Source organism: Myotis yumanensis, unplaced genomic scaffold (genome assembly GCF_028538775.1).
Source record: "Myotis yumanensis isolate MYYU_CA2020_CCGP unplaced genomic scaffold, mMyoYum1.0.hap1 SCAF_1, whole genome shotgun sequence".
In the NCBI taxonomy this organism is placed as follows: Eukaryota; Metazoa; Chordata; class Mammalia; order Chiroptera; family Vespertilionidae; genus Myotis; species Myotis yumanensis.
The window spans coordinates 148,444,790-148,459,276 of NW_027223752.1; the positions used below are offsets into that span (position 1 = coordinate 148,444,790).

General features: G+C 42.9%; 1 protein-coding gene across 1 annotated transcript in view; it reads left to right on the plus strand.

Moving 5' to 3' along the window:
• MYO3A (myosin IIIA) overlaps nucleotides 1-14,487 on the plus strand; it is a 204,115-nt gene that overhangs the window by 129,994 nt on the left and 59,634 nt on the right. Inside the window, exons 19-21 of the mRNA XM_070408411.1 lie at nucleotides 2,103-2,256; nucleotides 3,964-4,052; nucleotides 6,288-6,417. Coding sequence (XP_070264512.1) covers nucleotides 2,103-2,256; nucleotides 3,964-4,052; nucleotides 6,288-6,417 — 373 coding nt within the window. The remainder of the gene's footprint in view (nucleotides 1-2,102; nucleotides 2,257-3,963; nucleotides 4,053-6,287; nucleotides 6,418-14,487) is intronic.

The window sequence follows — 14,487 nt, forward strand, 5'->3', positions numbered from 1 at the left end:
GATCATTTTACTAAAAGCGCTTTATGAATCCTGAATAATAGCATTTTTCCCCTATTGGTTTCCCTGGAGTTTGTAATACTAACAAGTATCTTAAAGGGGAGCCTGTTGTTTTCCAAGCTCCTCATCTCTGTTCTGTATGACCTGCCACAAAAGCATTCAGTGGATTTTGACACAGACAAATAGAGATGACAAATGCATTGGTTTAGACCTTAACCTCGTGTGCTTTCTATATAAAACATACAAAACCGCCTTTGAACTTTGCCGTTATCATTTAAGCTGTAACATGCTGTCAGCATAAAGTAATTCTAGGTCTGCATACTTCTCCAAGGTTACCTTCAAATGAAAAAGCGGGTTGCTGAATTAGTTTAGGACAGTGGTCGGCAAACTGCGGCTCGGCAAACCACGGCTCGTGAGCCACATGCAACTCTTTAGCCCCTTCAGTGTGGCTCTTCCACAAAATACTGACTTCTGCTCATGGGCCACGAAGTTTCAATTGCACTGTATGTGCACGCCCGCATGTGGTATTTTGTGGAAGAGCCACACTCAAGGGGCCAAAGAGCCACATGTGGCTCGTGAGACGCAGTTTGCCAACCATGGGTTTAGGAGATGAGAAAAAGCTGTGACACATCAAGACGTTGTTTCATTTTGTATTTTATACTGGATAAACTAAATGTTTTTCAGGTTGTCTACCTCTTAGACCAGGGGTTCTGCCTCATTTTCTGTGTTAGATTTTATTTTAAAATATACATACATTTTTTTCTGGTGACATCTTTGAAATGAGATTTTAATTTCATGAGGCTCCAAAAGTAGTGATTAAAGCTTTTGCTTATCAAATGGCCCACCTGCCGTTGACTAAATTCCTCCATGAAGTTGCCAGAAATAACTTCTCTTTCTCTGAACTCCTGTAGTACATGTAGCATTTATCTGTCACATCTTACCTTGCATTTTGAATATGTATTTACTAAACTTATCAGTCAAGTTATATTTTAAACCCTCTGAGGTCAGCGAGTTTGTTTTAAACATCTATTTATCACCCAACACAGTTCCTTATTATAAGGTGTTTAATTAATTAAAAATATAAAATATATAAAATTAAAGTTAAATATATAAAGGAAAAATGGCCTGTAATTTTAATTTGTGGGTGGAGGACATTCTTCCTGAATCTGTGGTTATCTGATACACTTGCCTGTAATAGTTGCTTTCTCACCTGAGAGCTGGTGAGCATCCTGCACGTAAGTATTGCTACAAGTCATTGTTCAGATGTCATGTGTGTCCTCTCTTTTCTAGACTGTGAAGTAGGGACACACTATGATGGCAAAGTCATAGAAACACTTATGTAGCACATTTCTCCGTGTCCCTTTTGGAAAGCAGGTCATCATCACTATGTTGTTCTGGAACCATGATCGTACAGTAATTGTTCCTTGTTCTTTATTTTACAAATCTTATATACTCAACAGCAAATTATTATTAATGTGCCGGGTATTTTGACTTTTGTTAGATGAAGATTGTGAGCTCCACTGAGTACATGAGAAAGTGGAAGCTTACAGAGGATGAAAACTCCAAAGGATTATATGCTAGTTAAATGGCAGACCCCAGACATGAACCTGTTAGTGCTTGGCTCTGAATCCATCGGTTGTTCCTGTGACCCACAGCTGTCCACTTTGATAACAATAACTGAAACATTATTATATAAATATTCGTGAGACATTCACATCTGGAACTAGATAAAAGGCTTACATTGAGGGAAGTGTAATCCTAAAATAGACCTAATTAATATTCTATAAACTATTGAACACAATTTTATTACTGCCCATTAATAACATATTCCCTTGCATTTTGAAATCATAAGTTGTCCGTAATTCTGGTGTAGAGACTAGAAACTTTTCATTAACTATCCTGAATAGAAATCCGTGCTGACTTTAATAATCTAGTGTTTCTGGGGAGAGAAAAATACAGTGACACCCTCAGTTTAAGGGCAAGGTCAGAGAGAGTGATTTATTATAATATCTGTAAAGTAGGATGTTAGGTCATTACTGAAAAGCTATATATTATTCATAAATTTTTAAAGTGTATTTTTCTATATGTATCATGTCCTATTACAGAATGAATACGTCAATGAGGATGTTGATGCCAGAGTTATTGAATATGAAGATAACCGGCCCATCCTGGATATGTTTCTGCAGAAGCCAATGGGTTTACTATCGCTACTTGATGAAGAAAGTAGATTTCCCAAGGCCACTGACCAGACGCTTATAGGTGAGTATGTCTACCTTTTCTGATATAGTCATCTGATTCTGAATGATTGAAAAATAGATTTTTAGCCCTGGCTGGGTGGCACAGTTGGTTGGAGTGTCCCATACACCAAAAGGTCTCCAGGTTCGATTCCCATTCAGGGCACATATCTGCGTTGCGGGTTCCATCCCCTGTTGGGGTGCATGGGGGAGGAGCTTATCAATGTTTCCCTCTCTCCCTTCCTCTCTCTAAACATATCCTCAGGTGAGGATTGAAATAAAACAATTTTAATAGGTTTTTAATTATTTGGGAGAAAATAGCTATCACAAAGCCTGCATATTGTACTTTAAAGAGGCTCTGGATTTAATACCTGGACCAGTGAGTGTTGACAATAGGGTGAAATATTTCATGAAAAATTAAACAAATTTAGACATTGGACTTCTCCTTACTTTAATGGTAGTGCTCCAACGATAGGATCTTATGTTAGAAATGACCTCAGAAATTATCCAGCCCAAAATTAGAAATTGGAGAGCAAGGCAAAAGGACAGTTCTAGAATTTGAAATGAGTTAGCTATTGGGGAGGAAATAAATTCATCTGTGATGTTCTAGTCATTTATCTACTAGATGCAACTAGCCTCAAATACCTTAATAATCTCTAAGTTACAGTACATTAAGTGTTTATAATAACCCCAAGTCATCAAAAAATATTAAACATTTTCATAAGGCAGAGATGTATACTCTATTTAAAACATTATCATCTAAAAGTGGTTAACATAAATGTCCTACTCCTTAAATTTTAAAAAAACCAACTTTAGCTTTTTCAGCTATCTGAAAAAAATAATTTTTAATGTGGAACACTATATTCCCTGATGGTAGGAGATAATCATTATGTATACTCAATACTTGCAAAAAATTCAGATATTCTCTCACTTACTTTTGGTGATATATTGGTCTGTTTCTGACCATTAAAGTCAGTGGTGCTAATTCTTTCTTATTGATTGTTTATTCTGCCCTCTAATTGCACAATACTAATGGAAAAGAAAATAATACCCAAATTGTGGGGAAATGATTGCATAGCAGTCACCCTATGTTAATGCTAAAATGTTCCTTCTAGAATATGGAGTAAAAACTTCTCTGAGGTTGGTAAAATTCTTATAGAAAATAACTGTCTTTATGGTCCCATTGTGTTTCCCACGTAATCAATAATAACATATACCATCTAATAGAAAGGAAAAGCAAACACCGAATTTCTAGGTGCATGGCTTTGCTTAAACTGTGTTTCACAAACCCCTTTGTTCAGTCAGACTCCAGTAGTTCCCTTCCTCTGTACCAGCAGTTCTCACAATGTGGTCCCCGCACAAGGTACATTAGCATCACCTGGGATCGTGCTAGACTGTAACTTCTTAGATCCCATTCCAGATGTACTGAGTCAGGAACTCTTGGGGTAAGACCTAGCAATCTGAGTTTTTAATGGGCCCTCTAGCGGACTCTGTTGCTTACTAAGGTTTGAGAACTACTGCTGTAAATCATAATGGAATGGTAAAATTCATTATCTTGAATTTGGCAATACCATTTATAATTATATTCCAAAATCTGCATATATTAGCTATGTAAATTTTTCTTTTTTTACTGCACACTGTCCATTTTATGGAGAAAGGGGTGATTCTGTCAACATGCATTTTTTGAGGATCTCCTACATACTTGATATTGGCATTCCATTTTTTCCTATAGAAAAATTTGAAGATAATCTGAAGTCACAGTACTTCTGGAGGCCCAAAAGAATAGAACTTAGTTTTGGAATTCACCATTTTGCAGGAAAGGTAAGAACTTTAAGGAATTGTGACTGAGTTTCTCTTTAGTCTTTTGTCGAATAATAAAAGTAGACATGAAAATTATGGCCTGAAATATTTACAGATGGTTATAATGAGATAGCCATCTGTGTCTGCCCCTATCTGGCCCTTACTCTGCTCTGCACCTTCCTACAGTCTGTCCTGGCCTTTACCAACCACTCTTGCTCCAACCACTTCCACTTCTAGCATCTATCCTGAAAAGATAAAAAAATAAAATAAAATAAAAAATCCTTCAACAAGCACAAGGTAATAATTTTTCTAGAGGAATTTTTATTAAGAAACTAAGGGAAAACAAGCAAGAAAAGAGACAAGTCTTCAACAGTCCATCTTTCTGATCCTGACATCTGGTTTTGGGTGAGATTGGCTGACAATGGGTACCTACTTTTTTCTTCTTTCAATGAAAGCTGGAACCTTTATTATAAACTGACTTTTTCAAACATTAGTGCTTCTCTCTTCACTGCCGACTTTGTCTCTTCTCCCTCCCAACAGGAGAAGGTGTCAGGCTAGAGGTGTGGTCACATAACTGAGCTACCCTAGACAGATGGAATTGGTTAATGGACTGGTGCACAGTTAGAGGAAGAAATGTTTATGCATCGACAGATACACACTCCCACACCAAAGCAAACCTCAGTACCTAGAGGACGTATTCCTTCCCTTCTGCAGAGAATAACAGGCCATTCCCTCACAATGATGTTATAAATATTGGAGGACTAAGAAGATATTAAAATCAAGAAAGAATGCAATGGATTAAAAATAAATAAACAAAATAAAATGATTCATAACCCCGAGCACTCTAGTTTACTAGAACTATATTCCACAAACTTCGATATTCCACAGACTTGTCACTGAAAAAAAACAAATCTTCCTTAAATATTATAATTATAGCTCCTCTCATGATTTTTAGCATCTGATTTTTCAAATAAGCCTCCTTTAAAACATCCATTAAGAATTGCCTATGATCATTTTACCCAGGTTTTAATAACTATATCAGTCTTCTTGGATTGTCATACCAAAAATACCACAGGCAGAGTGGCTTAAAACAACAGAAATTTATTTTTTCAGAGTTTTGGAGACAACACAGCCAAGATCAGGTACCAGCAAGGCTGGTGTCTGTTGAGGCCTCTCTTCCTGGCTTGCAGACAACTGCCTTTTTGCTGTGTCCTTATATCTTTTCTTTCTCTGTGTACAGGTTGGAGTAGAGATAGACAGATCTCTGGTGTATCTTCCTCATTTTAGGACATCAGTCCTCTGGAATTAGGACCCCAACCTATGACCTCATTTAACCTTAGTTACCTGCTTAAATACTCTCTCTCTCCAAATACAGTCACATTTGAGGATGAGGATTCAACATAATAATTTTAGAGTAACAGAATTCAGTCCATGACAACAGCCATATTGGACCAGCCTACAGAGATCTTTGGGTTACCTTGATTTTTAGAAAGCCTTAAAATTATTCACCCCCACAGCGGACGTAGACCATTCTTACTACTGAGACAAAAATCTGTAGTGGCTAATTCACTGCAGTGAATCAATTATAATAGAAACTAGTGACCTGTTGCATGAAATCATGAGAGACACAGGACACCCTCCCCCCCCCCCCCATGCCATGGGACCATCCCCGAGTCCTGGAGTCCCACCCCGTGTGGCCTGCGCACTGCCAGACGGCCCGAGTCCTGGAGTGCTACCCCGATGCCCCACCTCAGGCCATGCACAGCGGTCACTGGGACCCCTTGCGCCCTCCTGGGGCCACAGGAACCCTGGTAGAAGCCCTGCGCCTGCTGCCCTGCCCCCGCTGTGTGCGCCACTATCTTGTGACGGCCTTATGGCGTGAGGGTCAATTTGCATATTACCTCTTTATTATATAGGATGAGAATGCCTGGGTGGCCCCAGTGTGCTTCCTCCTGCCACACCCAACCCTCCAGAAATACACCAAATTTCCAACATAAAACTTGGGAGGAATCAAACTTCTTTTATCATTTCAACACCCAGATAATCAGTGAGACAAATATTTTTCTGACAAGATTTATTATAAACCTGGAGAGGTTTGCTTTTCCAACCAAGTTGTAAGGAACTACCTTTATAAATCTTTGTATAGCTGTCACTCCGCACAGGGTAAGCTCTTAATAAATATCTATTGATGATGATGATGATGATTTTGGCAGTGACACTAATTGTGATGATGATGATAATATACTTTATCAACAGGTCCTCTATAATGCAAGTGGGTTCTTAGCTAAAAATAGAGACACTCTTCCAACTGATATTGTGCTGCTCTTGAGGTCATCAGAAAACAGTGTAATTCGACAACTAGTTAACCACCCTCTGACAAAAACAGGTAAGATAAGACAATTACCTTTAAATGAAAAGGTTTTTCAGGCCTGATCAAATAGTTTCTGATTGTAATTTTCATGAGTATGATCCTCAGTTTTTCATATTGGTTTATTTTCGGCTCACTAAATATGCAATTATTGATATCCCCTGCCTAGATCATCTGAAGAAAATAATAAAACATAAAGAAGGTAGGTTTTCACTAAAGAAAGTGAAGCACCTCCAGAAAATATGGTGGTGTCCTAGCGCCTCACTAGAAGAATATGTTCACCTCCAGAGAGTTGAGAATTCCCTGCTATTTTCGAGTGGGTAGCATCTGGATGGTTCTTTGAGGTCTATAGGTTTAGTGAGCTCTGACTTACTGATTAAAGACTCAAATGACCTTGTTCCATTCAACCATATACATTCTTAAATTTGCTTTTAAGTAGAAAAAATATAGTGTGGGTTGTTTTTCTTTACTGGAGTTTGAAATTTTCCTCTGCATTTTTTATAGTTTTATTGATGTATAACTGACATATACATATGCACATATTTAGACAGTAAAATTTGGTGAGTTTTTGGCATACATAAATACCTGTAAAACTGTCACCACAATCAATAATGAACCTATTGATCACCCCCAAATGATATTTCCTCGTGGCTCTTTGTAATCCTCCCCCTACTCTTCCCTGCCCCTAACCAAGTGTTCTTCACAATCTTGAGTCTTCCAATCAGGAGGCAAAATATAGCTCTTCATTTATTTAAGTCTTCTTTAATTTCTCTCAACAATATGTAGTTTTCAGCATGCAAGTCTTATATATCTTTAGTCAAATTATCTGCTAGTATATCACATTTTAAGCTATTATAAATGGTAATTTTTCATTCAAGTTCTGTGTGTTGCTACTATATAGGAGCCCAATTAATATTTGTGTATTAATTTTTGCTGTGCAATGTTGCTTAATTTATTTGAGTAGGTGGGTATCATTTATTATACATAAAGTTTGCTATAATAACAGATAAAATGGGGGAAATATTACTTTAGGCTTTGAAGAAGAGCTTATGGAACTCATTTCCCCAAAGAATAGTTTCAACCTAAGAGTTAAATTACAAGAATAATAATCCTGTAAAATAAAAGCCTAATAATAATCCTATATAATACAAGTCTAATATCATCCAGTCTGCCATTCAACCAATCAAAGTGTAATACGCTAATGACAAGCACTGACCACCAAGGACCAGATGCTCCAACTGGTAGGTTAGCTTGCTGCTGAGGTCCAGCCAATCAGGACTGAGCAAGATGAGCAGGACATGCCCTGGAGCCCTCTCGTGGTCCCTCCCAGGCAGCCAACTTCCTGGCGTCCCTCCCTGGCCCTGAATGTGCACCGGTGGGGTCCCTCGGCCTGGCCTGCACCCTCTTGCAATCTGGGCTGAGGGACCCCCCTCCCAAATGCATGAATTTTGAGCACCAGGCTTCTAGTCCTATATAATAAAAGCCTAATATGCTAAGTGTCCAGTTGTCCAGTCAGCCATTCAACCAATCAAAGAGTCATGCTAATGATATGCTAAGGCTGCTCAACTGCTCACTATAATGTGCACTGACTACCATAGGGCAGACAGTCGACCGGTTGACCAGTCACTATGACATGCACTGACTACCAGGGGGGAGACAGTTGACCGGTTGACCAGTCGCTATGACACGCACTGACCACCAGGGGGCAGACACTTCGAGTAGTAGGTTAGTTTGCTGCTGGGGTCCAGCTGATCGTACTAAGCAAGATGGGCTGGACATGCCCTGGAGCCCTCCCACAGTCCCTCCCTGGCTGGCTAACCTCCATTGTGTTAAGAATTTTTGTATCACCCTGCCCAGAGTTCTCAGTGGTTAGAAAATCAGCCCCTGGAACCTAAGGGTCTTGCATTTGATCCCCAGTCAAAAGCATGTACCTGGTTTGCAGGTTTACCAGTAATCCCCAGCCCCAATTAGGGTATTTTCGGAGCCAACCAGTCAATGTGTCACTCTCACATTGATATCTCTCTCTCTCTCTCTCTCTCTCTCTCTCTCTGTCTTTTTCCTGTCCCTCCCACCCCCTTCCACTCTCTCCCTGAAAATCAATGGAAAAAATATCTTTGAGTGAGTATTAACAACAAAAAAATAAATTTTTGTATCTATGTTCATGGATATTAGTTTTCTTTTCTTATGGTTATTTTTTCTGATTTTAGAATCAGGGTAATAATGGCCTCATAGAATGAATTGAGATGTATTGCCTCCTCTTTAATTTTCAGAAAAAGTTAAATGAGTATTATTTATTTCTAAATTGCTTTATAGAATTTACTTGTGAAACCTGCTGAGCCTGAGGGCTTTTTGTGATAAAGTTTTTAAGTACAAATGTAGTTTCTTTAATAAATATAAGGCTATTTAAGTTATCCAGTTTTTTAAATAAGCTTTAGTAGATTGTGTCTTTTAGGAAATTGTTCATCTGTGTAGTCAAATTTATTGACATAAAGTTTGTTATTATTTCCTTATACTTTTACTATCTGTAGATCTTGAAGTTATATCAGCTCTCTCATTTGTGATATAAATAATTTCTGCCCTCTCTAATTTTATTCTTGATATATTTTCTAGAGACATCAATTTTATTGATATTCTCTAAGAATTGGCTTATGGTTTCATTGATATTCTCTATTGTCTATGCTTTCTATTTTGCAGATTTTTTTTCTTTTCTTTTTTTTTTTTTTTTTTTTGCCTCCTCTCTTCTGTTTATTTTGGGTATTTTGTCTTTTTCTAAGTTCTAAGCTAAAAACCTAGGTCAGTGATTTAAGAAAATGTTTTTTTTTCTAGTATAAGTACTTATATGGGTTATTTATAATTCTTATATTTAATTTTTAAGTATATTGGGATTTTCCAGATATCTTTTTGTCTGGCCTTCTAATTTAATTCTGTATGCTCAGGAAGCATATTTTGTATGACTTAATCCATTTAATTTTAACTAAAAATTTTTATGGCCCATAATATGCTCTATCTTGTTTTATGTTTCATTTGCACTTGAAAATAATGTGTATTCTACTGTTGTTAGGTGGAGTGTTATATAAATGTTCATTAGGTCAACTTGTTTGATAATAGTGGTCAAATCTTCTATATTCTTACTGATTTCTCGGGCTTCTATCAATTACTGAGAGAGGGACTTAGACATATCCTATATAATAAAAGGGTAATATGCAAATTGACCCTAACAGCAGAATGACTGGGAATGACTGGTCACTATGACACACACTGACCACCAGGGGGCAGACGCTCAATGCAGGAACTGCCCCCTGGTGGTCAGTGCGCTCCCACAGGGGGGGCTCTGCTCAGCCACAAGCCAGGCTGGTGGCTGCCAGCACAGTGGTAGTGGCGGGAGCCTCTCTTGCCTCCTCAGCAGCACTAAGGATGTCCGACTGCAGCTTAGGTCTGCTCCCTGCTGGCAAGTGGACATCCCCTGAGGGCTCCTGGGCTGCAAGAGGGATGTCTGACTGCCAGCTTAGACCTGATACCCTGGGGATCAGGCCTAAGCCCACAGGTGGACATCCCCTGAGGGGTCCCAGACTGCGAGAGGGCACAGGCCGAGCTAATGGATCCCCCCCCTCCCCGAGTGCACAGATTTTTGTGCACCGAGCCTCTAGTGCAGGGGTGGGCAAACTTTTTGATTCGAGGGCCACAATGGGTTCTTAAACTGGACCGGAGGGCTGGAACAAAAGCATGGATGGAGTGTTTGTGTGAACTAATATAAATTCAAAGTAAACATCATTACATAAAAGGGTATGTTCTTTTTTTTTTTTTTTTTTAGTTTTATTCATTTCAAATGGGCCGGATCCGGCCCGCGGGCCGTAGTTTGCCCATGGCTGCTCTAGTGTGACTATAATTGTCAATTTATCAAATTTTCTTTTCATTAAAATCAGTTTTTGCTGTATATAGTTTTTGTATTTTTTCACCTGAGAATATGTTTTTATTGATTTTAGGGAGAAAGGAAGGTGGGAGGAGAGAGAATGAGAGAGAGAGAGAGATCTATTGGTTGTGTCCAATACACACCCCGATTGGAGATCCAACCTGCGACCTCTCAGTGATGCTCCAACCGTGCCACTGCCAGGACTGTTTCATGTTCTTTAAGGTCTACTAGTGGGGACATAAAAATTTAGAATTGTTTCATTTTCTTGATGAATAGACCCCTTTTATTATTATTAAATTACTCTTCTTATCCCTGGTAATATTCATTATTCTGAAGTCTACTTTGCCTGATAATGATACGGAGACTCCAACTTTCTTATAATTAGTGGTTGAATGGCATTTTTTATACTTTTAATTTCAACTTTTTTGTGTTTATATTTAAAATGTTTTTTTTCTAGACAGCCTATAGTTGAGCCTTGCTTTTTAAGTTTCAATCTGATAATCTCTGCCTTTCAATTGTGGTGATCAGACCATTTACATTTAATGTGATTAATTATATGTTTGGGATGACTCTACTATCATGTTATTTGTTTTCTATTTGTTCCATCTATTATTTTTCCCAGTCTTTACCTGGGTTCCCCACTCTGCATTTCAGCCTAAAATCTCTGCAGACAGAGAAAACTGGGGTAATTGTAGGACTTATTTCATTTATTTCCCCTCTCTCATGGATCACTGTCCTGTACTGCTTTTTTTTTTTTTTTTTAACATATTTTATTGATTTTTTTACAGAGAGGAAGGGAGAGAGACAGAGAGTCAGAAACATCGATGAGAGAGAAACATCGATCAGCCGCCTCCTGCACATCTCCTACTGGGGATGTGCCCGCAACCCAGGTACATGCCCTTGACCGGAATCGAACCCGGGACCCTTCAGTCCGCAGGCCGACGCTCCATCCACTGAGCCAAACCGGTTTCGGCTCCTGTACTGCTTTATTAACAATGTATAACAGGGGTTTCTCCCAGACAAATACTGTGTGATTTAATTTATATGAGTTAGTCAAATTCATAGAGACAGAAAGCAGAATTTTGGTTGTCTAGAGTTGAGGGATGTGAGAATGGGAAGTTAGTAATTAATAAGTATAGCATTTCCATTTTAGGGCATGAAGAGTGCTATGGAGATGGGTAGCAGTGATGGCTGCACAACATTATGAATGTATTTAATACCACTGAACTATACACTTTAAAATGCTAAATTTTATGGTATGTGTATTTTACCACAATAAAAAGAGAAAAAGGAGAAAAAAAAAAAAACTGTTCCATATATTTTGTATGTTTTTTAGTTGTTTCATTTAATCCAGTCTGTTACTTTATCTTGTCTAAAAGCAAGTCTTCAGTTTTGATCTTAACAATTGTTATCTCTTTCTGTATCCACCTATAGCCTCTAGGCATCTAACTTCATCCTTTTCATCCTTATAAAACATGCAGCCAGGTTCTCAATACTCTGTTATGCCTCCTGACTATCAGTAGAACAGTTCTCTAGTTTAAGAGAACTTCACAGTCAAAAAGTGTTTCAGCCCCAGTCAGGACGAAAGGCCCCGGTGTGGTAGGGACAACCCTGGTCAGGTTGAAACGGCCCCGGTGTGGTAGGGACGACCCCGGTGAGGTTGAAACGGCCCCTGTGAGGTAGGGACGGCCCCAGTCAGGTCGAAACGTCCCCGGTGTGGTAGGGACAACCCCGGTCAGGTTGAAACGGCCCCCGTGAGGTAGGGACGACCCCGGTGAGGTTGAAACGGCCCCCGTGAGGTAGGGACGACCCCGGTCAGGTCGAAACGGCCCCGGTGCGGTAGGGACGACCCCGGTGAGGTTGAAACAGCCCCCGTGCGGTAGGGATGACACCAGTCAGGTCGAAACGGCCCCGGTGTGGTAGGGACAACCCCAGTCAGGTTGAAACAGCCCCGGTGTGGTAGGGACAACCCCGGTGAGGTTGAAACGACCCCCGTGAGGTAGGGACGACCCCGGTGAGGTTGAAAAGGCCCCCGTGAGGTAGGGACGACCCTGGTCAGGTCGAAACGGCCCCGGTGTGGTAGGGACGACCCCGGTGAGGTTGAAATAGCCCCCGTGAGGTAGGGTCGACCCCAGTCAGGTCGAAACGGCCCCGGTGTGGTAGGGACGACCCCGGTGAGGTTGAAATAGCCCCCGTGAGGTAGGGTCGACCCCAGTCAGGTCGAAACGGCCCCGGTGTGGTAGGGACGACCCCGGTGAGGTTGAAACGGCCCCCGTGAGGTAGGGACGACCCTGGTCAGGTTGAAACGGCCCTGGTGTGGTAGGGACAACCCCGGTGAGGTTGAAACGGCCCCTGTGAGGTAGGGACGACCCCGGTGAGGTTGAAACGGCCCCCGTGAGGTAGGGACGACCCCGGTCAGGTCGAAACGGCCCCGGTGTGGTAGGGACGACCCCGGTGAGGTTGAAACAGCCCCCGTGCGGTAGGGACGACCCCAGTCAGGTCAAAACGGCCCCGGTGTGGTAGGGACAACCCCGGTGAGGTTGAAACGGCCCCCGTGAGGTAGGGACGACCCCGGTGAGGTTGAAACGGCCCCCGTGAGGTAGGGACGACCCTGGTCAGGTCGAAACGGCCCCGGTGTGGTAGGGACAACCCTGGTGAGGTTGAAACGGCCCCCGTGAGGTAGGGACGACCCCGGTCAGGTCGAAACGGCCCCGGTGTGGTAGGGACGACCCCGGTGAGGTTGAAACAGCCCCCGTGCAGTAGGGACGACCCCAGTCAGGTCAAAACGGCCCCGGTGTGGTAGGGACAACCCCGGTGAGGTTGAAACGGCCCCCGTGAGGTAGGGACGACCCTGTTCAGGTCGAAAAGGCCCCGGTGTGGTAGGGACAACCCCAGTCAGGTTGAAACGGCCCCCGTGAGGTAGAGATGACCCCGGTGAGGTTGAAACGGCCCCCGTGAGGTAGGGACGACCCCAGTCAGGTCGAAACGGCCCCAGTGTGGTAGGGACAACCCCAGTCAGGTTGAAACAGCCCCCGTGTGGTAGGGACAACCCCGGTGAGGTTGAAACGGCCCCCGTGAGGTAGGGACGACCCCGGTCAGGTCGAAACGGCCCCGGTGTGGTAGGGACGACCCCGGTGAGGTTGAAACAGCCCCCGTGCAGTAGGGACGACCCCAGTCAGGTCAAAACGGCCCCGGTGTGGTAGGGACAACCCCGGTGAGGTTGAAACGGCCCCCGTGAGGTAGGGACGACCCTGTTCAGGTCGAAAAGGCCCCGGTGTGGTAGGGACAACCCCAGTCAGGTTGAAACGGCCCCCGTGAGGTAGAGATGACCCCGGTGAGGTTGAAACGGCCCCCGTGAGGTAGGGACGACCCCAGTCAGGTCTAAACGGCCCCAGTGTGGTAGGGACAACCCCAGTCAGGTTGAAACAGCCCCCGTGTGGTAGGGACAACCCCGGTGAGGTTGAAACGGCCCCGGTGAGGTAGGGACGACCCCGGTGAGGTTGAAACGGCCCCTGTGAGGTAGGGACGACCCCGGTCAGGTCGAAAGGCCCCGGTGTGGTAGGGACAACCCTGGTCAGGTTGAAACGGCCCCGGTGTGGTAGGGACGACCCTGGTGAGGTTGAAACGGCCCCTGTGAGGTAGGGATGGCCCCAGTCAGGTCGAAATGTCCCCGGTGTGGTAGGGACAACCCCGGTCAGGTTGAAACGGCCCCCGTGAGGTAGGAACGACCCCGGTGAGGTTGAAACAGCCCCCGTGAGGTAGGGACGACCCCGGTCTGGTAGGGACAACCCCGGTCAGGTCGAAACGGCCCCGGTGTGGTAGGGACGACCCTGGTGAGGTTGAAACGGCCCCCGTGAGGTAGGGACGGCCCCGGTGAGGTTGAAATGGCCCTGGTGAGGCTCAGATGGCCCTGGTGAGGTTAAGACTACTCCAGTGAGGTTGGGACAAATAAAGGGGACCAGTATGGACTGATGAACAGGGGTAGATACAGAAGCAGAGCAACATTGAACAGAATGTTAAACTACAGTGGGAAGCCTGGGGAGGGTTGGGGGGGGGGATTAAGAGACCAACTGAAGGACTTATATGCATGCATATAAGATTAACCAATGGACACAAGACACGGGGCGGGGGGGGTGGGGGGTAGGGGCTGGGGGAATGTCAAGGGGGGGTAAAAAGGA